General features: G+C 46.0%; 2 protein-coding genes across 2 annotated transcripts; one reads left to right on the forward strand and one right to left on the reverse strand.

The window, feature by feature from the left end:
- Positions 1 to 4,080: 4,080 nt before the first annotated feature.
- Positions 4,081 to 8,655, reverse strand: LOC118376914 (uncharacterized). Its single transcript, XM_035763725.2, has 6 exons — positions 8,111 to 8,655; positions 7,760 to 7,822; positions 7,607 to 7,669; positions 7,321 to 7,383; positions 4,754 to 4,882; positions 4,081 to 4,455 (listed from the first exon to the last, which is right to left on the reverse strand). The coding sequence occupies exons 1-6, from the start codon at positions 8,547 to 8,549 to the stop codon at positions 4,175 to 4,177; spliced, it is 1,038 nt and encodes a 345-aa protein (XP_035619618.2). The 5' UTR covers positions 8,550 to 8,655; the 3' UTR covers positions 4,081 to 4,174.
- A 1,095-nt stretch (positions 8,656 to 9,750) lies between these two features.
- On the forward strand, positions 9,751 to 21,136 carry LOC118376911 (activin receptor type-1). The gene is made up of 11 exons (XM_035763723.2): positions 9,751 to 9,915; positions 12,524 to 12,597; positions 13,128 to 13,198; positions 13,287 to 13,541; positions 13,671 to 13,882; positions 13,977 to 14,076; positions 18,106 to 18,252; positions 19,182 to 19,457; positions 19,664 to 19,861; positions 20,006 to 20,136; positions 20,328 to 21,136. The coding sequence occupies exons 3-11, from the start codon at positions 13,141 to 13,143 to the stop codon at positions 20,457 to 20,459; spliced, it is 1,509 nt and encodes a 502-aa protein (XP_035619616.1). The 5' UTR covers positions 9,751 to 9,915; positions 12,524 to 12,597; positions 13,128 to 13,140; the 3' UTR covers positions 20,460 to 21,136.
- The last annotated feature ends 2,470 nt before the right edge of the window (positions 21,137 to 23,606 follow it).

Consider the following 23,606-nt stretch of genomic DNA (forward strand, 5'->3'; position numbering starts at 1 on the left):
ACCCTCCTCTCTCCTCCTGAGTCCATGTCCCAGACAGACAGAACATCCTCCTCCTGAGTCCATGTCCCAGACAAACAGAACACCCTCCTCTCTCCTCCTGAGTCCATGTTCCAGACAAGACAGAACACCCTCCCTCTCTCCTCCTGAGTCCATGTCCCAGACAGACAGACAGAACATCCTCCATCTCCTGAGTCCTGAGTCCATGTCCCAGACAAACAGAACACACCCTCCACTCTCCTCCTGAGTCCATGTTCCAGACAGACAGAACACCCTCCTCCTGAGTCCATGTCCCAGACAGACAGAACACCCTCCTCCTGAGTCCATGTCCCAGACAGACAGAACATCCTCCCCTGAGTCCATGTCCCAGACAAACAGAACACCCTCCTCTCTCCTCCTGAGTCCATGTCCCAGACAAACAGAACACCCTCCTCTCTCCTCCTGAGTCCATGTCCCAGACAGACAGAACATCCTCCTCCTGAGTCCATGTCCCAGACAAACAGAACATCCTCCTCCTGAGTCCATGTCCCAGACAAACAGAACACCCTCCTCTCTCCTCCTGAGTCCATGTTCCAGACAGACAGAACACCAGAACACCCTCCTCTCTCCTCCTGAGTCCATGTCCCAGACAGACAGAACACCCTCCTCTCTCCTCCTGAGTCCATGTCCCAGACAGACAGAACACCCTCCTCTCTCCTCCTGAGTCCATGTCCCAGACAGACAGAACACCCTCCACCCTCCTCCTGAGGCCATGTCCCAGACAGACAGAACACCTTCCTCTCTCCTCCTGAGTCCATGTTCCAGACAGACAGAACACCCTCCTCCTGAGTCCATGTCCCAGACAGACAGAACACCCTCCTCTCTCCTCCTGAGTCCATGTTCCAGACAGACAGAACACCCTCCTCTCTCCTCCTGAGTCCATGTCCCAGACAGACAGAACACCCTCCTCTCTCCTCCTGAGTCCATGTTCCAGACAGACAGAACACCCTCCTCTCTCCTCCTGAGTCCATGTCCCAGACAGACAGAACACCCTCCACTCTCCTCCTGAGGCCATGTTCCAGACAGACAGAACACCCTCCTCTCTCCTCCTGAGTCCATGTCCCAGACAGACAGAACACCCTCCTCTCTCCTCCTGAGTCCATGTCCCAGACAGACAGAACACTCTCCTCCTGAGTCCATGTTCCAGACAGACAGAACACTCTCCTCCTGAGTCCATGTCCCAGACAAACAGAACACCCTCCTCTCTCCTCCTGAGTCCATGTCCCAGACAAACAGAACACCCTCCTCTCTCCTCCTGAGTCCATGTCCCAGACAGACAGAACACCCTCCTCCTGAGTCCATATTCCAGACAGACAGAACACCCTCCTCCTGAGTCCATGTCCCAGACAGACAGAACATCCTCTTCCTGAGTCCATGTCCCAGACAGACAGAACACCCTCCTCCTGAGTCCATGTTCCAGACAGACAGAACACCTTCCTCTCTCCTCCTGAGTCCATGTTCCAGACAGACAGAACACCCTCCTCTCTCCTCCTGAGTCCATGTCCCAGACAGACAGAACACCCTCCTCTCTCCTCCTGAGTCCATGTTCCAGACAGACAGAACACCCTCCTCTCTCCTCCTGAGTCCATGTCCCAGACAGACAGAACACCCTCCACTCTCCTCCTGAGGCCATGTTCCAGACAGACAGAACACCCTCCTCTCTCCTCCTGAGTCCATGTTCCAGACAGACAGAACACCCTCCTCTCTCCTCCTGAGTCCATGTCCCAGACAGACAGAACACCCTCCTCTCTCCTCCTGAGGCCATGTCCCAGACAGACAGAACACCCTCCTCTCTCCTCCTGAGTCCATGTCCCAGACAGACAGAACACTCTCCTCCTGAGTCCATGTTCCAGACAGACAGAACACTCTCCTCCTGAGTCCATGTCCCAGACAAACAGAACACCCTCCTCTCTCCTCCTGAGTCCATGTCCCAGACAAACAGAACACCCTCCTCTCTCCTCCTGAGTCCATGTCCCAGACAGACAGAACACCCTCCTCCTGAGTCCATGTTCCAGACAGACAGAACACCCTCCTCCTGAGGCCATGTCCCAGACAGACAGAACACCCTCCTCTCTCCTCCTGAGGCCATGTTCCAGACAGACAGAACAGCAACACAAGCAGAGCTACAGCACCCCTCATTCTGAAACAATGCTTCTTCAGATATGATATCGTCTACAGAGCTCAGTTCCCTTCCTTATACACAGAGAACACACATCGTAGTGAACCACAACATGGGACACAAGCTGCACGTGTTCTCAAAGGTGAAGTCTAGACAATAAAACCAAAGACTGGTAAAATACAAGACAATTGAGAAGGTGTTACCTTAAAACTTCTTTGGCTAACATCCGGTGAAATGGCAGAGCGCCAAATTCAAATGAAATTACTATAAATATTAAACGTTCATGAAATCACAAGTGCAATACATCAAAATAAAGCTTAACTTGTTGTTAATCCAACCAAGGTGTCAGATTTCAAAACGGTACCCTAATACGCAAATAAACAATACAATTTAATATGGAGAATTGTTATAGTCTTTACTGAAAATGGGAGCCACTTAGAAAAACTACAACTTCTCCCTCATTTTTCCAAAAACCAGCCTGAAACTCTTTCTAAAGACTGTTGACATCTAGTGGAAGCCCTAGGAACTGCAATCGGGGACGATTTCACCCTATTATAAAAGTGCCAGGCATTGAAATCAGTGGTATGCTGAATATTCTTTTGTTTGATGGTTTGTCCTCTGGGTTTCGCCTGCCATTTCAGTTCTGTTATACTCACAGACATTATTTGAACAGTTTTAGAAACTTTAGAGTGTTTTCTATCCAAATCTACCAATTATATGCATATCCTAACCTCTGGGCCTGAGTAGCAGGCAGTTAACTTTGGGCAGGCTTTTCATCTGGACGTTAAAATACCACCCCCTATCCAAAATCATTTTTGAAAGCAGGTCATTTCGATCAATGAGGCTACGAGACTGCTTGTTGTTATTGTCTGTCATTTGCCAGTCGCCAAGGTCATCAGATTTCAGGTTGAAAACATTGGTCCAGATAACAGAGAGGGTGCTAAGATGATAGGACCTGAAGGGGCATGGACACAGAGCCAAACCCAGAGCAGTGTACAGAGAATATATCTACTGTGCCCTCCAAACTTATTTAAATTAGGCTAAAGTACAGAATGTCACCTTTTATTTCTTATGTTGGTCCTCTGTGTCTCAGCTGGTAGAGCAAAGGCCCTTACAATGTCACGATTGTGGGTTGGTTCCCGCTGGGGCCACCCATAAGACAATGTATCCATGCACTATTGTAAGTTGCTTTGGATAAAAACATCTGCTAAATGTAATATTCTATATTATTATAGCGAAGACATGCATGCATTAAATTGCTGAAGAGGAGACGGAGGTAAAACAAATATTGAAAAGCGGTGTGATAAAAGCTAATCAAGGCATCGGTGTCCAAAGACCTAGCTTTATTTGACCTTGATTATTTAGCCAATGAAAATGCTTCATAGTAAAGCAACAACAAATAAGTTGATATCTGTCCAGATACCGGAGGGCGCTGTAGTTCATCTAACTCTAGGCCACTACCAAGAAGACTATTTCCCTCTAGAACTCCCTACTGTATGTCCTTGGATCCATACTGATACACAGTCAGTCAGATACCAACACTACCAGATGGATAGTAACATTGCCGGTAAACGATTTAGTTATATGGGTGATTTCATTTGGCTTCTAAGGGGGCAGAGTTGTACTTGTTTTTCCCCCCCAGATGAAAATAAACAGGTTTAAGGTCTAATTAAAAGGTTAAAAAACTATAAGGAGTATGGTATTGAGGTAAAGCGTAAATTAGAATTTGAGTTTTACTTGGTGCTAATGATAGGTACATTTGGGCCTTGTTGTGGACAGACTATATAATATAACCTAATCATCCATCCCAAACCTTCTTCCCACCAATCAGAAACACTGAGCTACTGTCATGTTGAACACATTAACACATTCATCAGGATGTCATACAGACTGTAAAACATAAATAATACAAAGTTCTGCTTTTAATGATGGATTTATTAATACGGGAGTCATTTTGGTTCCAACAGGCCCTGACATACATACACTTTACTAGAGACTATTACAGCATCCATGATGTTCTCACACTGTGAAGAGCAGGAAGCCACTGAAGATGTTGTGATTATTTGAGTTATCATAGAGCCGGTTGCTTGCAGGGATGCGCATGTACACCACGTCTCCCTCCTCCAGCTCTAGACTGACTCCATTAGACAGTGTCTCATAACCGCCAGCATTATATCCCTGACTATACAGGATTTTCTGTCCATTCTTATACATGCATGCATAAAAGTAAAACGAGGTCTGGACACTCATGGCAGTGAAGCTAATGTAGTAGAGTCCCCTCACTGGTGCTGTGAAGACACCTGTATCAGTGGAGAGTAAAGAGGAATCAACACAAATCAACAGAATGCCATTGGCACCTGATAGCTAAACAAGAAAAGTTAACTTTGTAGCTACAGTAAGTACCAGGCTACTTAACCTCCTAGCCTAACGGCCATAAGAGCGACTGGCCTCAGATGCCCAGGCCTATGAAGGAGGGTTTGGAAGGATGACCACGCATGACTAAAGAGCGACAAATACATATCACATTTGCAAGGAGCATTCAAAAAGGGACAAAGAGTTGGTTTGAAATCAGGCCAGAGATCAGTGAAAGTAGACTACCTGTAGCTGGGTTGTAGGCCTTGCCAATGTTTGAGAAGATTTTGGTGTATACCAGTGTGGTTTCAGCAGCAAAGGGTCCAACAGTTCCTGAATCAGTCAAACCAGCAGAGAAGGCCACCTTTGGCCTGTCTGCGAACACAGGAAAGATAACATACAGATTGAATAACAGACTGTACTTCTAGTATTCTCAAGTGCACAGTGAAAACTGCATTACACCCTCTGGCAAAAGATTAAACGTTGTTAATAACCAAAATCCAGATAGCTGATGTTCTGAAAGAGCTGCAAAATCTGGTCCTCTACAAATCAGCTGGGCTAGACAATCTGGACCCTCTCTTTCTAAAATTATCTGACGATATTTTTGCAAACCCTATTACTAGCCTGTTCAACCTCTCTTTCGTATCGTCTGAGATTCCCATAGATTGGAAAGCTGCCGCGGTCATCCTCCTCTTCAAAGGGGGAGACACTCTAGACCCAAACTGCTACAGACCTATATCTATTCTACCCTGCCTTTCTAAGGTCTTTGAAAGCCAAGTTCACAAACAGATTACCGACCATTTCGAATCCCACCGTACCTTCTCTGCTATGCAATCTGGTTCCAGAGCTGGTCATGGGTGCACCTCAGCCACGCTCAAGGTCCTAAACGATATCATAACCACCATTGATAAGAGACATTACTGTGCAGCCGTATTCATCGACCTGGCTAAGGCTTTCGACTCTGTCAATCACAACATTCTCATTGGCAGACTCAACAGCCTTGGTTTCTCAAATGATTGCCTCGCTTGGTTCACCAACTACTTCTCCAATAGAGTTCAGTATGCCAAATCGGAGGGCCTGTTGTCCGGACCTCTGGCAGTCTCTATGGGGGTGCCACAGGGTTCAATTCTCGGGCCGACTCTCTTCTCTGTATTCACCAATGATGTCGCTCTAGCTGCTGGTGATTCTTTTATCTACCTCTAAGAAGATGACACCATTCTGTATACATCTGGCCCTTCTTTGGACACTGTGTTAACTATCCTCCAGATGAGCTTCAATGCCATACAACTCTCCTTCCGTGGCCTCCAACTGCTCTTAAATGCAAGTAAAACTACATGCATGCTCTTCAACCGATCGCTGCCCGCACCTACCCGCCCGTCCAGCATCACTACTCTGAACGGTTCTGACTTAGAATATGTGGACAACTACAAATACCTAGGTATCTGGTTAGACTGCAAACTCTCCTTCCAGACTCATATTAAGCATCTCCAATCCAAAATTAAATCTAGAATCGGCTTCCTATTTCACAACAAAGCATCCTTCACTCATGCTGCCAAACATATCCTCGAAAAACTGACCATCCTACCGATCCTCAATTTCGGCGATGTCATTTACAAAATAGCCTCCAACACTCTACTCAACGAACTGGATGCAGTCTATCACAGTGCCATCCGTTTGGTCACCAAAGCCCCATATACTACCCACCACTGCGACCTGTATGCTCTCGTTGTCTGACCCTCGCTTCATACTCGTCGCCAAACCCACTGGGTCCAGGTCATCTACAAGTCTCTGCTGGGTAAGGTCCCCCCTTATCTAGCACGTAGCACGGGCTCCAGCAAGTATATCTCACTGGTCACCCCCAAAGCAAATTCTTCCATTGGCCGCCTCTCCTTCCAGTTCTCTGCTGCCAATGACTGGAACAAGCTGCAAAAATCTCTGAAGCTGGAGACTCTTACCTCCCTCACTAGCTTTAAGCACCAGCTGTCAGAGCAGCTCACAGATCACTGCACCTGTACATAGCTCATCTGTAAATAGCCCATCCAATCTACCTCATCCCCATACTGTATTTATTTAGTTTGCTCCTTTGCATCCCAGTATATCTACTTGCGCATTCATCTTCTGCACATCCTACCATTCCAGTGTTTAATTGCTATATTGTAATTACTTCGCCACCATGGCCTACTTATTGCCTTACCTCTCTTATCCTACCTCATTTGCACATGGTGTATATAGATCTTTCTACTGTATTATTGATTGTATGTTTGTTTATTCCATTTATAACTCTGTGTTGTTGTATGTATTGAACTGCTTTGCTTCATCTTGGCCAGGTCGCAATTACAAATGAGAACTTGTTCTGAACTAGCCTACCTGGTTAAATAAATGTGACATATAAAAATAAAATAAAAAAAACATGTATGTATGTATGTATCCGTGTTGCAGAGTGAAAACAGCACAATGCTAAATGTTGAAGCAAGAGCTTTAAGTGAGATCTCAAGGAGAGTGATGTCACCATATGATAGAACTCTTCTACTGTGGCAGATGTGACATTTTTGGGAGTAGGGGGGAGCTGAATACAGCCAAACTGGGAGAGACAGTAGAGAAGCTTTGTGGTGTTTGGATAGATTCAAAACTGAACAGAGCAGGCAAATCAACTGCTACATTTTCAATTGTGTGTGTGTTGTAGAGTTTAAACTGAACTGTGACATCACCCTCCTAAGATCCAAGACTTAACTGTGGCTCTCAGAGACACAAGCTAATGTTTTGCGAGACGTGTGTATGTTTGACGCAGATGTCAAGGCAATCCTCTGTTTTACCTGCAGTTGCTCTCTTCAGCTCCTCCACCTGGCTCTCACTAGCACTCAGTCTGGTCTCCAGGGCTGAACAATCATTACAAAGTCAGGACTACTCTTATGTAAAATGCACTTCCTATGAACAGTACGGTTAAGTACAGTAGCATGTATAATATACATTATGTAAACATACCTGCAAGATACCACATATTCCATAGAATTATTACAAGGTAAAGGAATATTCAAGTATTTCTGTCATTTAAGTGAACTGTCCCTTTTTAACAACCAGTAAATCACTCTTACTTATTACCTGCATTCTCAGCCTCACTGGCTGTCACTCTGTCCCCCATGTCTGATAGTTCAGCAGCTTGGGCTAAATTTATGGAAACATAAGCTATTCAAGTTTATGTAAAACAGGTGAGTAATAAGCATCATCATTCAGATAAGCAATATAGAGAATGACCTGCATTCTTTGTCTGCAGCTCCTCCACCTGGCTCTTACTGCCACTCAATGCAGCGGTCAGGTCTAGAATGATAGAAGAAATATGAAAAACAGTTCATGTTGACCTTTGTTCTGATTGTGGAAAGAGGGGTCTGAAAAATAAAAAAAATCCCAGGACAGGAAATATGGCGGGACATTGTTGAGGCCTCATGTGCCTCTTGGCGTAATAAGGCCTAAGTACGTAAGTGCCTTACAAACTAAACTGAAAGAAACGTCCATCCAGAATGTTAAATGTTCATTATTTCCACTTTCGCTGACAATCAAAGGTAACTTCAGTTGACTGTAAAGCAATAAATAATAAGTTTAAATGACCTGCGTTCTCTTTCTCCACTTCCTCCACTTTATTCTTGGTGAGCATCAGCGCCACCCTAAGATCGGTCACTGTGTTTCTCTGCTCCTTTGCCTCAGCCTCACTGGCTGTCGCTCTGACCTCCATGTTCCTCAGCTTCTCGCTCTGCTCCACCACAGTGGTTCCCAGGTTGTGCACCATGTCTCTCAGCTCCTTCATCTCAGTCCAGATGTCAGGCGAGGTGGTCGTCTGTTTGTTGGTTTTCTCTGAAACGTCAGTCATTTGGCTCTCCATCTGAACCTCTCTCACCCTGCTCTCTCTCCCTGCACTGTGTCCCTGTTGAGTGATGTCACTCTCTCGGACCCCTCCACTCTCCTCCTGAGTCCATGTCCCAGACAGACAGAACATCTTCCTACTGAGTCCATGTCCCAGACAGACAGAACACCCTCCTCCTGAGTCCATGTCCCAGACAGACAGAACACCCTCCTACTGAGTCCATGTCCCAGACAGACAGAACACCCTCCTCCTGAGTCCATGTCCCAGACAGACAGAACATCCTCCTCCTGAGTCCATGTCCCAGACAGACAGAACATCCTCCTCCTGAGTCCATGTCCCAGACAGACAGAACATCCTCCTCCTGAGTCCATGTCCCAGACAGACAGAACATCCTCCTCCTGAGTCCATGTTCCAGACAGACAGAACATCCTCCTCCTGAGTCCATGTCCCAGACAGACAGAACACCCTCCTCTCTCCTCCTGAGTCCATGTCCCAGACAGACAGAACATCCTCCTCCTGAGTCCATGTTCCAGACAGACAGAACACTCTCCTCCTGAGTCCATGTTCCAGACAGACAGAACAACAACACCAGCAGAACAACAGTACCCCTCATTCTGAAACGATCCCCGTTCCGATATGATACACTTTATGAGGCTCAGACCCCTGACTCATATACACACATCTCAGTTAAGCAGTACTTGTACAAGAGACACGTCATACTCAGTGGAAAAATACTAAAGCCATAAGGATGTTCCGATAACTATTTTTTTAAATCAGAAGTTTCAACACAGCAGTTAAATCAATGTTGCGTAAGACTGTGAGAAGTCTGCAACTGCAGTGATCTCATGTCTCAGTACAGTTTGTACTTGGGTCACTTTGACATTATTTCAACTAATGATTATGATCGGGGAGGGGACGCTGATCCTAGATCTGTACCTAGGGGAACTTCATCCCAGAGTTTATGATAGGTGTGACTGGCCATTTTCCACTCTCATCCAAGTAGGTTGGATCTAAGCATTAAGGCGAAGGTCCATCGAGCATTCTAGGCAAATGGAAGGTTAAGCCCTACTGCTTCTCCACCTATCCAGTGTTTCATCTCTGCATTCTGTAAACACAGAAGGGGATGGAGGGGTCAAGGGACCAAGAAAACTGATAAAGAATGAGTGCAAGGCAATGAGTTATAAATATATTAAATAAGTGAACTTGCTTTGATCTGTCTAGCTACCTGGCTGTCTGCCCCCTGCAGAGTTGAGCTACATCAGACACTCATTGTAAATGCTTCAATGAATTACATGAGATGTGTGTACAAAAACACCTAAATAAAAATAACTTTGTAATGGGGAGAACCCCAAAATGGTTTGAGGACTGGGGTACCCACAATGCATTATAACGGGAACGTTGTGACGTCATGTTGTTGCGCAAGAACTGCACGACCCAACAAGAAGCCTGTGGGTGGTGGTCGGTTCGTTCAGCCTTTTTATAGTAAAAGCAACTGAACTAACTAGCACGCTAATTTGGATTATCCCTACCCAAATCAGTTAATTAAGCCCAGGTAAGCACCATTTCGCAAGCTTTTGGGAGCTAGCTGCTACTAGCCAGCTAAGGGCATGCTAACGAAGCTGAGCTAGAACAAGTAACGTTTAGATGGTTCAACGTTAGCGTAGCGAAATTGCCAATAGCTTATAGTGAATTGTAATAAAACAGCAAGTAAACGTTCGCTAACTAGAAGTTTTGATACAATAATACAGTGCATTCAGATAGTGTAGACCCCTTGACTTTTCCCAAATCTTATTACGTTACAGCCTTATTCTAAAATTGATTAAATTGTACCCCGCCCCCAATTCTACACAGAATACCCCATAATGACAAAGCCAAAGGGAAAAAAAAGATTTTTTGCAAATGTGTAGAGAATACAAACTGAAATATCACATTTTACATAGGTATTCAGACCCTTTACTTTACTCAGTACTTTGTTGAAGCACCATGACTCTACAAGCTTGGCACACCTGTATTTGGGGAGTTTCTCCCATTCTTCTCTGCGGATCCTCTCAAGCACTGTCAGGTTGGATGGGGAGCATCGCCTCAGACATTTTCAGGTCTCTCCAGAGATGTTCAATTCCGTGCCACTCAAAGATATTCAGAGACTTGTCCCGAAGCCACTCCTGCGTTGTCTTGGATGTGTACTTAGGGTCGTTGTCCTGTTGAAAGGTGAACCTTTTCCCCAGTCTGAGGTCCTGCACTCTGAAGCAGGTTTTCATTAAGTATCTCTGTACTTTGCTACGTTCATCTTTCCCTCGATCTGCTGAATAACATCCCCACAGCATGATGCTGCCACCACCAAGCTTCACCGTAGGGATGGTGCCAGATTTCCTCCAGATGTGACGCTTCGCATTCGGGCCAAAGAGTTCGAGTTTGGTTTCATCAGACCAGAGAATCTTGTTTCCCATGGTCTGAGAGTCCTTTAGGTGCCTTTTGGCAAACTCCAAGTGGGCTGTCATGTGCCTTTTACTGAGGAGTGGCTTCCATCTGGCTACTCTAGTATAAAGGCCTGATTGGGGAAGTGCTGCAGAGATGATTGTCCTACTGGAAGGTTCTCCCATCTCCACAGAGAAACACTAGAGCTCTGTCAGAGTCAACATCTGATTCTTGGTCACCTCGCCGTCCCTTCTCCCCCGATTTCTCAGCTTGGCTGGGCGGCCAGCTCTAGGAAGAGTCTTGGTGGTTCCAAACTTCTTCCATTTAAGAATGATGGAGACCACTGTGTTCTTCGGAACCTTCAATGTTGCAGAGATTTTTTTTGTACCCTTCCCCAGACCTGTGCCTCGACACAATCCTGTCTCGGAGCTCTACGGACAATTCCTTCGTTCGCATGGCATGGTTTTTGCTCTGACATCCACTGTCAGCTAATCAGCATTCAGGGCTTGACCACCCAGGATATAATGTCCATTATAAACTGGGTGGTTTGAGCCCTGAACACTGATTGGCTGACAACCGTGGTATATCAGACTGGATACCACGGGTATGACAAATTATTTTTACTGCTCTAATTACGTTGACCAGTTTATAATAGCAATAAGGCACCTTGGGAGTTTGTGGTATATAATCAATATACAGAGGCTAAGGCCTGTATCCAGGCACTGCGTTGCGTCGTGATAAGAACAGCCATTAGACGTGGTATATTGGACATATACCACACCCCCTCGGGCCTTATTGCTTTAAATAATGCACAGTATATCGGCACAGTAGAATTCAATGGCTAAGTTCATTCTTAGATGTTCGAGCTGCTTTTGAAAGCAAAAGGTTAATTGAAAACATTATTTTCGTTGCTGAATTAAATTTTCATAATAGCAAGCTAGGACTGATGGTTTGGTTAGCTGAACTAGCAAGTCTTTTTGGTTACCAAGTCAACTACTCTAGCTACTCTAGTAAACTAGCTAGCTACTATATGTTAAACACATTCATAGCAGCAAATGTGTTAAATTATAGTCATGGTATGAAAAGGATCACTCGGGGCTCTATGCGTTCTCTAAAAAAATTATGCAACTCTGTGGAATTTTAGTTCACTCCTCTAGCGAGTCGTGGAACACACCTCCCACGTCGTTCATTATTTTCCACAGAACTCGTTGATTATCCCTTACATAATGCACACTCTAGAATGCTCTTCAAGCCAATCAGGAGTATTCAACAATGCCGGAGTAATCAACAATGCTAGCGAAAATGTTCGAGATATCTAGTTGGCTGGACATGATTTGTGTCATGCCGTAACTAGCTAGCCTGAGTTATCGAACAGTAGCTAGCTAGATGGCCGAGGAGAACAGATGTGTGGAGACTGGCTGCTAGCCAGTTAGCTTCCACTAAACCTTCCAGTGCATGACAAATCATGTCCAGCCAATTAGATATCTAGAACATTTTCGCTCGGTAGCGAACGCTGTCTAACTAGCTATGCGTGTTTTATGGTGACTGAAAGAGTCAAACCAGTAACTTTACCACAGTGTTGGTTTTGTACTTCCTAGACTGATGTACATCACATCATTAATGTGTTGTGCAGTTGAGAAACCCGGCTATAAAATAAGCAGTAATACGTGTATGATGGCTACCTGATATGAGAATGTGTCTAACTGAATCCTGCTACTGTTTGGCTTCCCTCCTGTCCCCTCCAGGAGATTTGTAGAGGCCAGACTGGCTATGTCTGAGCCCTAAGGCACAGCAGAGCATCCCAACTGGACCACTACAAGTAAGACCTGCTAGTAGTAAGCCCATATCTAACCAGGGCTTGGGTCAGTTCCAATGCAATTCAGTCTATTCAGAGAGTGAATAGCAATTCAGTTTCAATTCCTCTCTAAATAGAAATTAAATGGACCCAATCCATGGTCTAATGTGGATCTTATATTCTGCTATTTGTTTATTTTTAAATGTTTTATTTAACCTTTATTTAAGTAGGCAAGTCCGTTAAGAACAAATGACTATTTACAATGACGGCCTACCAAAAGACAGCGGGGACAGGGGCTGGGAATAAAAATATAGGACCAAACACACATCACGACAAGAGACACTACAACACTACATAAAAAGATCCCTAAGACAACAACATAGTGTGACTATGTATTTTTCCCTGTCAACATTGTGAGTTGCAGCCCAGTTTAATTCACTCACACGCTGCAGAGGGATGATCAATTGAGACAAAAGCCATTGTGTCCCTTAAAGAGAGGAAATGAAATGACTGTGACCAGTTCTGAGAGCTGACCGTCTCCCTCTCCCCTACAGTGCAGTGAACCAAATGGGTCGTTGTGTCTTTCTGTTCCTGCTGCTACAGACCCTGCAGACATTAGCCGAAGGTAAAGTATATCTACCGCTCTCTCTCTCATATGGACATTTGCTTTGCATGTGTGTTAACTCTCTCCCCTTCTTCTCTCTCTCTATTAGATGGCCAGTTGCTGTGCGTGTGTGAGGGCAGCGGCTGCCTCAACTCCCCCCAGTGCGAGGGCTCTCAGTGCTACTCGTCGGTGGCGGTCAGTAGCCATGGGGCCGTAGTAACTCGGGGCTGCCTGCAGGGATCAGAGAAGACCCGTTTGATCTGTTCTACGGCCTCCTCCCTCAGCCATGCCTTGCTCTGCTGCTCCAGCTTCATGTGCAACCGCAACGCCACCGCCAGCTCACTACTGCCCCTCCTCGCTACAGGCGGGAACTGCACCCTTTAAACTACGTTTAAGAAAATGCAAAGACTTAGGCTTGTTTCATGGCATGCTGGGTCCAGTTATAGTGATGTAACATTTTCTCTCTCCCTCTTCTGCCTTTCTCTCCCTCCAGCTCCAGAAGAAGAGCCTGTGAGGTATCGTGTGGAGACTCTGGCCCTGTTTGTATTGGGTCCAGTAGTGATCCTTACCCTCCTGTCAGTCCTATCTGTGTTGGGCTGCAGGAGGCTGCACCACGGCAGGCTACAGCGACTACAGGAGTTTGACCCAGAACAGGATGCGATTGACAGACTCATCACCTCTAATGTTGCGGACAGCACTCTGGCTGTAAGAAGAAAAGACTTGATGAGTTTGTTTGTTTGCGTGTATTTTATAGAGATGACCCTGATGACCTCTGTCTCTCCCCCACTTCTCTCTCTAGGAGCTGTTGGACCACTCCTGTACATCAGGCAGTGGTTCAGGCCTGCCCTTCCTGGTCCAGAGAACTGTGGCCAGACAGATCAGCCTGATGGAGTGTGTAGGTACGTAGAAACGCAACAATTAGATCAACCTGATGAAGTGTGTAGGTATGTAGAAACGCAACAATTAGATCAGCCTAATGGCGTGTGTAGGTACATAGAATCACAACACATACAACACTTACATTTAAGTCATTTAGCAGACGCTCTTATCCAGAGCGACTTACAAATTGGTGCATTCACCTTATGACATCCAGTGGAACAGCCACTTTACAATAGTGCATCTAAATCTTTTTTTTGGGGGGGGTGAGAAGGATTACTTATCCTATCCTAGGTATTCCTTAAAGAGGTGGGGTTTCAGGTGTCTCCGGAAGGTGGTGATTGACTCCGCTGTCCTGGCGTCGTGAGGGAGTTTGTTCCACCATTGGGGGGCCAGAGCAGCGAACAGTTTTGACTGGGCTGAGCGGGAACTGTACTTCCTCAGTGGTAGGGAGGCGAGCAGGCCAGAGGTGGATGAACGCAGTGCCCTTGTTTGGGTGTAGGGCCTGATCAGAGCCTGGAGGTACTGAGGTGCCGTTCCCTCACAGCTCCGTAGGCAAGCACCATGGTCTTGTAGCGGATGCGAGCTTCAACTGGAAGCCAGTGGAGAGAGCGGAGGAGCGGGGTGACGTGAGAGAACTTGGGAAGGTTGAACACCAGACGGGCTGCGGCGTTCTGGATGAGTTGTAGGGGTTTAATGGCACAGGCAGGGAGCCCAGCCAACAGCGAGTTGCAGTAATCCAGACGGGAGATGACAAGTGCCTGGATTAGGACCTGCGCCGCTTCCTGTGTGAGGCAGGGTCGTACTCTGCGGATGTTGTAGAGCATGAACCTACAGGAACGGGCCACCGCCTTGATGTTAGTTGAGAACGACAGGGTGTTGTCCAGGATCACGCCAAGGTTCTTAGCGCTCTGGGAGGAGGACACAATGGAGTTGTCAACCGTGATGGCGAGATCATGGAACGGGCAGTCCTTCCCCGGGAGGAAGAGCAGCTCCGTCTTGCCGAGGTTCAGCTTGAGGTGGTGATCCGTCATCCACACTGATATGTCTGCCAGACATGCAGAGATGCGATTCGCCACCTGGTCATCAGAAGGGGGAAAGGAGAAGATTAATTGTGTGTCGTCTGCATAGCAATGATAGGAGAGACCATGTGAGGTTATGACAGAGCCAAGTGACTTGGTGTATAGCGAGAATAGGAGAGGGCCTAGAACAGAGCCCTGGGGGACACCAGTGGTGAGAGCGCGTGGTGAGGAGACAGATTCTCGCCACGCCACCTGGTAGGAGCGACCTGTCAGGTAGGACGCAATCCAAGCGTGGGCCGCGCCGGAGATGCCCAACTCGGAGAGGGTGGAGAGGAGGATCTGATGGTTCACAGTATCGAAGGCAGCCGATAGGTCTAGAAGGATGAGAGCAGAGAGAGAGAGAGTTAGCTTTAGCAGTGCGGAGCGCCCCGTGATACAGAGAAGAGCAGTCTCAGTTGAATGACTAGTCTTGAAACCTGACTGATTTGGATCAAGAAGGTCATTCTGAGAGAGATAGCGGGAGAGCTGGCCAAGGACGGCACGTTCAAGAGTTTTGGAGAGAAAAGAAAGAAGGGATACTGGTCTGTAGTTGTTGACATCGGAGGGATCGAGTGTAGGTTTTTTCAGAAGGGGTGCAACTCTCGCTCTCTTGAAGACGGAAGGGACGTAGCCAGCGGTCAGGGATGAGTTGATGAGCGAGGTGAGGTAAGAGAGAAGGTCTCCGGAAATGGTCTGGAGAAGAGAGGAAGGGATAGGGTCAAGCGGGCAGGTTGTTGGGCGGCCGGCCGTCACAAGACGCGAGATTTCATCTGGAGAGAGAGGGGAGAAAGAGGTCAGAGCACAGGGTAGGGCAGTGTGAGCAGAACCAGCGGTGTCGTTTGACTTAGCAAACGAGGATCGGATGTTGTCGACCTTCTTTTCAAAATGGTTGACGAAGTCATCTGCAGAGAGGGAGGGGGGGGGAGGAGAAGGTGGCAAAGAGCTTCCTAGGGTTAGAGGCAGATGCTTGGAATTTAGAGTGGTAGAAAGTGGCTTTAGCAGCAGAGACAGAGGAGGAAAATGTAGAGAGGAGGGAGTGAAAGGATGCCAGGTCCGCAGGGAGGCGAGTTTTCCTCCATTTCCGCTCGGCTGCCTGGAGCCCTGTTCTGTGAGCTCGCAATGGGTCGTCGAGCCACGGAGCGGGAGGGAGGACCGAGCCGGCCTGGAGGATAGGGGACATAGAGTCAAAGGATGCAGAAAGGGAGGAGAGGAGGGTTGAGGAGGCAGAATCAGGCGATAGGTTGGAGAAGGTTTGAGCAGAGGGAAGAGATGATAGGATGGAAGAGGAGAGAGTAGCGGGGGAGAGAGAGCGAAGGTTGGGACGGCGCGATACCATCCGAGTAGGGGCAGTGTGGGAAGTGTTGGATGAGAGCGAGAGACAACAGACAAACGCATACAGTGGGGCAAAAAGAGTATTTAGTCAGTCACAGTGCAAGTTCTCCCACTTAAAAAGGAGAGGCCTGTAAATTTCATCATAGGTACACTTCAACCATGACAGACAAAATTAGAAAAAAAAATCCAGAAAATCACATTGTAGGATTTTGAATGAATTTATTTGCAAATTATGGTGGAAAATAAGTATTTGGTCACCTACAAACAAGCAAGATTTCTGGCTCTCACAGACCTGTAATTTATTCTTTAAGAGGCTCCTCTGTCCTCCACTCGTTACCTGTATTAATGGCATCTGTTTGAACTTGTTATCAGTATAAAAGACAACCTCAAACAGTCACACTCCAAACTCCACTATGGCCAAGACCAAAGAGCTGTCAAAGGGCACCAGGCTGGGAAGACTGAATCTGCAATAGATAAGCAGCTTGGTTTGAAGAAATCAACTGTGGGAGCAATTATTAGGAGATGGAAGACATACAAGACCACTGATAATCTCCCTCGATCTGTGGGGCTCCACGCAAGAGCTCACCCCGTGGGGTCAAAATGATCACAAGAACGGTGAGCAAAAATCCCAGAACCACACGGGGGGACCTAGTGAATGACCTGCAGAGAGCTGGGACCAAAGTAACAAAGCCTACCATCAGTAACACACTACGCCACCAGGGACTCAAATCCTGCAGTGCCAGACGTGTCCCCCTGCTTAAGCCAGTACATGTCCAGGCCCGTCTGAAGTTTGCTAGAGAGCATTTGGATGATCCAGAAGAAGATTGGGAGAATGTCATATGGTCAGATGAAACCAAAATATAATTTTTTGGTAAAAACTCAACTCGTCGTGTTTGGAGGACAAAGAATGCTGAGTTGCATCCAAAGAACACCATACCTACTGTGAAGCATGGGGGTGGAAACATCATGCTTTGGGACTGTTTTTCTGCAAAGGGACCAGGACGACTGATCCGTATAAAGGAAAGAATGAATGGGGCCATGTATCATGAGATTTTGAGTGAAAACCTCCTTCCATCAGCAAAGGCATTGAAGATAAAACGTTGCTGGGTCTTTCAGCATGACAATGATCCCAAACACACCGCCCGGGCAACGAAGGAGTGGCTTCGTAAGAAGCATTTCAAGGTCCTGGAGTGCCTAGCCAGTCTCCAGATCTCAACCCCATAGAAAATCTTTGGAGGGAGTTGAAAGTCTGTGTTGCCCAGCAACAGCCTCAAAACATCACTGCTCTAGAGGAGATCTGCATGGAGGAATGGGCCAAAATACCAGCAACAGTGTGTGAAAACCTTTTGAAGACTTACAGAAAATGTTTGCCAACAAAGGGTATATAAAAGTATTGAGATTAACAAAAGTTTTTGACCAAATACTTATTTTCCACCATAATTTGCAAATAAATTCATAAAAAAATCACATTGTAGGATTTTTTTTCTCATTTTGTCTGTCATAGTTGAAGTGTACCTATGATAAATACAGGCCTCATCTTTTTAAGTGGGAGAACTTGCACAATTGGTGGCTGACTAAATACTTTTTTTGCCCCACTGTATAACAGAAATGTAAACATGGGTTTTGTAACGAATGAGGTCTCTCTCCACACGTCTTTAGGGAAGGGGCGTTATGGAGAGGTCTGGAGGGGTCAGTGGCAGGGGGAGAACGTGGCTGTGAAAATCTTTTCCTCCCGGGACGAGAGGTCATGGTTCAGGGAGACTGAGATCTACAACACAGTGCTGCTGAGACACGAGAACATACTGGGTGAGTAGGAGTCCATCTCTCTCTCTAACCCACATCCATGCTGTATTGGACACAAGCACACAACAGCATATTGAACAATGTTAAGATATGAAATGGTGTAATATTTAAAATGGTCAGCGTTCTCCCCAAAGAATGTAAGAGGGGTGGTCTTATCATATACAGTGCCTTCGGAAAGTATTCAGACCCCTTGACCTTTTCCACATTGTTACTTTACAGCCTTATTCTAAAATGGATTAAGTCATTTTCCCCCCTCAATCTACACACAACACCCCATAATGACAAAGCAAAAACAGGTTTGTAGAAATGTTTTCACACAAAAAAAAGTGAGGTTGGAGAGGGAGCGTCGCTGCACAGCTATTTTCAGTTTTTTTTGGTATCCCAGATCTGTGCCTCGACACAATCCTGTCTTGAAGCTCTACAGACAATTCCTTCAACCTCATGGCTTGGTTTTTGCTCTGACATGCACTGTTAACTGTGGGACCTTATATAGACAGGTGTGTGCCTTTCCAAATCATGTTGAATTAATTGAATTTACCACAGGTGGTCTCCCAAGTTGTAGAAAGATCTCAAGGATGATCAATGAAAACCGGATGCACCTGAGCTCAATTTCAAGTCTCATAGCAAAGGTTCTGAATATGTATGTATATAATTATCTTATTGATACATTTGCAAAAATGTCTTAGCCTGTTTTCGCTTTGTCATTATTGGGTATTGTGTGTAGAATCCAATTTAGAATAAGACTGTAACAAAATGTGGAAAAAGTCAAGGGGTCTGAATACTTTCCGAATGGCCTGTAAAACCATTAGATGTTAAAAAATCTCCCGCCGTACTCAGCAGCAGCACCTTGTTAAAAATTCCTGGGGAGAACCCGATGGTAATATTAAAATAAGTTATTAGTTAAGATATTTGACCTCTCCGTTTCCTTCCAGGCTTCATGGCGTCAGATATGACGTCTCGTAACTCCAGCACCCAGCTCTGGCTTATCACACATTACCATGACAACGGCTCACTCTACGACTACCTCCAGAGGGTTCCCGTGGAGACGGGGGAGGGCCTAGCGATGGCGACGTCGGTGGCGTGCGGTTTGGTGCACCTGCACACGGAGATCTTCGGCACCGAGGGGAAGCCGGCCATCGCTCATCGAGACCTGAAGAGCAAGAATATACTGGTGACCAAGGAGCTACGTTGTTGTATAGCTGATCTGGGTCAGTAGTGTGTGTGTGTGTCTGAGTGTCTGTCTTTACATGCTACTAATTAGTGTCGGTACTTAAATCCAATGTGAAAGAAATGTCAGAGATTGATAGATGCAGAGCCATATAACAAAAAATAAACAGGGCACCCACAGTCACACAGAGTAGCCATTTTGTGCCAGTACTGACCAGTTTCTCTCCTCTCCCCCTGTTCCCTACAGGCCTGGCAGTAACCCACTCCCAGTCAGACAACCAGCTGGATGTAGGAAACAACCCCAAGGTGGGCACCAAGCGCTACATGGCTCCTGAGGTGTTGGATGAGTCCATCCAGACAGACTGTTTTGATGCCTATAAGAGAGTGGACATCTGGGCCTTCGGTCTGGTGCTGTGGGAGATCGCTAGGAGAACCTACAGCAACGGTGACGACTAATAATGTTTTTATTACCTTAAATAGTTCAGGAACCTCTGGCGTCAAGTGGCTTCCTCTCCTCGTCCCCTTTCCTTCACCTAGCCCCTGTAACCCTTGACCCTAACACTAGATGTCTTCTTACCTCTGTGATCAGGTATTGTGGAGGAGTACAAGCCTCCGTTCTATGACCAGGTGCCTAACGACCCCAGCTTTGAGGACATGAGGAAGGTAGTGTGTGTGGAACAACAACGACCGTTCATCCCCAACCGCTGGTTCTCCGACCCTGTGAGTATGACCACTACATGACCGTTAAATGACCACACACACTGGTACCATGACCTTAACGGTAACACTACATTAAGGTAATCCGTTCTCAGGTTTCTGTGTTTCAAACCCTGTCTTCTTGCGTATCAACTTACAATGACCCTCTCCTCTTTCTCTGTCTCCCTATCTCTCCCCCCCCCCTCTCGCTCTAGACCCTGTGTGTCCTGGTGAAACTGATGAAGGAGTGTTGGTACCAGAACCCCTCGGCTCGCCTCACAGCCCTGCGCATCAAAAAGACCCTGAACAAGATCCATAGCTCCCTGGAGAAAGGAAAGAAGTCGTGAGGAGAGGAAAGGAGGACGGGTGCCGGAGGAGCGATAGAAAGAAGGCAGGAGAGTAGAGATGCCAGATCAGATGGACACAGCTGCTGCTACTGAACATGAATGTTGATATCCTTATTGGCTGAATGCTGAACTGAACTACTTGGTCACTCCGTGTGAGAGATGGTGTTACCGTAGCCTTACCCTGCTTTAAAGGCCTGTACACGCTGCAGGGGTCAAGGCCGGGGCTCAGACCCTCTACACACACGCACTTCTGCCCATTTGTCGTTTCAATGTTCAGCCAATCATATTATGTTGCTCTACTCAGACAATCAGATGTGTATTCCAATGTAGCTACACACATGAACGAACACACAATCTTGAGTTCAGTTACACAGGAACAGAGCCAATAGGATCAAATGAACGCTGTGGTTGTGAACTCTATAGTAAAATATTTATGTAGTGTGCTTTATGTGTAGGGTGGGACTATGATGATTTGTAATGTTATGATTAGGAGTTCGGGAGTTGGTCTTGGTAAGGGAAAACTGATTACATTACAAGGAAACTTTATGTACCCATGTAAATGCAGTTTTTTGGCTGGTAAGACATTGTGTATTTACAAAGGAAGTCAGGAGACATGCCTCCACATGTTTTGAATTGTGAGCTGTGAATGCATTATTGTTATAAATATTGGAACCACATACTGATTCAGTATTGTATGCTTTGTAGAATTCCATCCAGTGCTCTTGATTTACTTCACACCTGCGCCATGTTGGCAGAGTTTTCACCTTGACTGGTTTCAGAAGTGAAAAACTCTCCCAACCCAGAGTGCAGGGCCGGCTCTAGCCTTTGAGGCCCTAAGCCCGATTTGGTTGTGGGGCCCCCCACCTTGCGACAAAACATTTTATTGGCCCCCCTCTTTACGGAGGAGAGAGAATGTTTTTTTGAATGTGATTTTCCTGTGTTCTATATATTTCCACAGTATGAGGTTGGAATAATACTGTGAACATAAATGCCCTTTTAGTGTAGTAGCTGTTTGGAATTTCAGCCTGTTTTGGTGGAAGTTTCAGCCTTCCATGGTGACATCACCATGTGGTAAATGAGTTAATAGACCAATAAAGAGTTCCAAACCTCTCCCAATAACACTTTTAGTTTTCCACTCAGACAGTGCTAGTAAAGTTTGTTTGCTTTAGAAAGTGCTCTTGCTAAGAAGCTATTTTTGACCATTTTAATTAAACAATCACATGTACTTAAAGGGATCCTTCTGTATTTTACCAATGAAGCCCTTTATCTCCCTCCCCAGAGTTGGATGAACTGGATACCATTTGTATGTCTCTGCATCCCGTATGAAGTCAGTTGGAGGTTGTCAATGTTAACTAGTCTAAGGTACTAGCAGGTGCTAATTCTAGCTAGCAATCGCACTAATGCTAGTTAATAACTGCCTTCAAACGGCACGTAGACACACATGGTATCCACGAGTTAATCTGACTATGGGGAAGAAAAGGTATGGATTCACTAGCTACTGTAAGTCGCTCTGGATACTAAGTCGCTTTTTGTCATTTAGCATCTGCTGGATGTCATGTTCATATGATATTTTAATTTTACCTTTATTTTACTAGGCAAGTCAGTTAAGAACAAATTCTTATTTTCAATGACGGCCTAGGAACAGTGGGTAGAACGACAGATTTGTACCTTGTCAGCTCAGGGATTCGAACTTGCAACCTTTCGGTTACTAGACCAACCCTGCCGCTCCATAATCTGAGAATGACAAACAAATCAATGGGGCCCCCCTGCATGTGCCCTGTCAGTATTTGGTTTAGATAGCTGGCTAGACTAGCTGACATGGTTAATTGAGTGACTGTCAGCGACTGACATAAGATAGAAACTGCTGTTGCACACCAACATTTCTAAATTGCAGCTGGTATATTCTACTATTCTTACTCTCAATAGTAAATTGAGACCCGGCTGAGTTCGTTTTGGGGGGGATCCCGGAGGCCCTTAGTGCCAGCTCATGTAATTTCTGCCTGGAACCGGCCCTGCCAGAGTGTCAGGCAAATTTAATCACATGTACCTAATGATTCTGCTCAGCCAGGACTTTACCTGATCGGGATTAGTGGACAGGATCGCCAACGCATAGGAAACAGATTTGTTCCTTTTGAGAGAATGTTTTACAGGAAAAGCCAGGATTAAATCAGACCCGCAGTAGCCTGGTTAGTTGAAAAACACGTTGCTCCTTTTGGGGGTCGGAGGTGTAACTGATTGGATTGAATTCTGACTTTAAATTTGTAAGGAATTCAGAAGTTTCCCCTAACCACAGATCTATAATCAGATTACCATACTACCCACATCCTAACCTTAACCACTACAGGAATGACATATCAGACCCTGTATCAGGCAACTTCTATCTACTCAAGGAGGTCAAGAGAGAAAATGTGTTTTAAGGACAGATTAGTGTATTTCTAGGGGCTGAATTAGATCCGTATCGCGGAAGATCCATGTTAGAGCTCGATTGAAATGTAAAGGTAACGTTCCTGAGTTCTCGGGAGACAATATTCACGGTAAACACCATTGTCTGACGTCAGATGGCGTCAGCACTCCGCGTCGCTCGTCCCTCAACCAATATCAGTGCATGCCGAATCGTCTCCCTACCTGACGTAAAACAATGCGGTAAACGCTGCATATGTCGACTCAATCGGAAATGACCTTCACATTTTAACGCGGATCTTCCACTACACGGAATTAATCCAGCCCTTATTCAGAGGGCAGCTAACGAATGTGTTTGGTTACGTTAAAGCAAGAAATATGAATGGAATTAGAAAAACAACCACAGATTTGAACATCAGGGTATCAACAAGATCAAAACGTGACCTTGTGGTCCCTGTACCTAGTCCATTGCGCCACTAGGGGGAGCCATCAGTCTTTTTACTGCACATATATAACGCTGTTCAGTCAAGTAATAATATAACAAGTCTCTCAGAATGACAGTAGATTGGGAATGTGATTGGTTAAGTATGTTGGGTTAGTGAACTGAAACCACACTGGGATTCGAACTAGTGACCTTGTGTGTCAAAACTAATTCTGTACACCCTCCACCGCTCCCAAGTGGCGCAGCGGTCTAAGGTACTGCATCTCAGTGCTAGAGGCGTCACTACAGACACTTTGGTTGGAATC

Source organism: Oncorhynchus keta, chromosome 37 (genome assembly GCF_023373465.1).
Source record: "Oncorhynchus keta strain PuntledgeMale-10-30-2019 chromosome 37, Oket_V2, whole genome shotgun sequence".
Taxonomy (NCBI): domain Eukaryota; kingdom Metazoa; phylum Chordata; class Actinopteri; order Salmoniformes; family Salmonidae; genus Oncorhynchus; species Oncorhynchus keta.

Bases quoted from the DNA above. Each gene is read 5' to 3' on its own strand.
- LOC118376914 (XM_035763725.2), bottom strand. From the start codon at position 8,549: ATGGACTCAGGAGGAGGGTGTTCTGTCTGTCTGGGACATGGACTCAGT. The intron at 7,823-8,110 runs GTCATTTAAACT...CTATCATTCTAG, and splicing joins AGTGGAGAAAGAGAACGCAG to ACCTGACCGCTGCATTGAGT. The intron at 4,883-7,320 runs GTAAAACAGAGG...CTGTGTTCGCAG, and splicing joins GCTGAAGAGAGCAACTGCAG to ACAGGCCAAAGGTGGCCTTC.
- LOC118376911 (XM_035763723.2), top strand. From the start codon at position 13,141: ATGGGTCGTTGTGTCTTTCTGTTCCTGCTGCTACAGACCCTGCAGACA. The intron at 13,199-13,286 runs GTAAAGTATATC...TCTCTCTATTAG, and splicing joins CCTGCAGACATTAGCCGAAG to ATGGCCAGTTGCTGTGCGTG. The intron at 19,458-19,663 runs GTCAGTAGTGTG...TGTTCCCTACAG, and splicing joins TTGTTGTATAGCTGATCTGG to GCCTGGCAGTAACCCACTCC.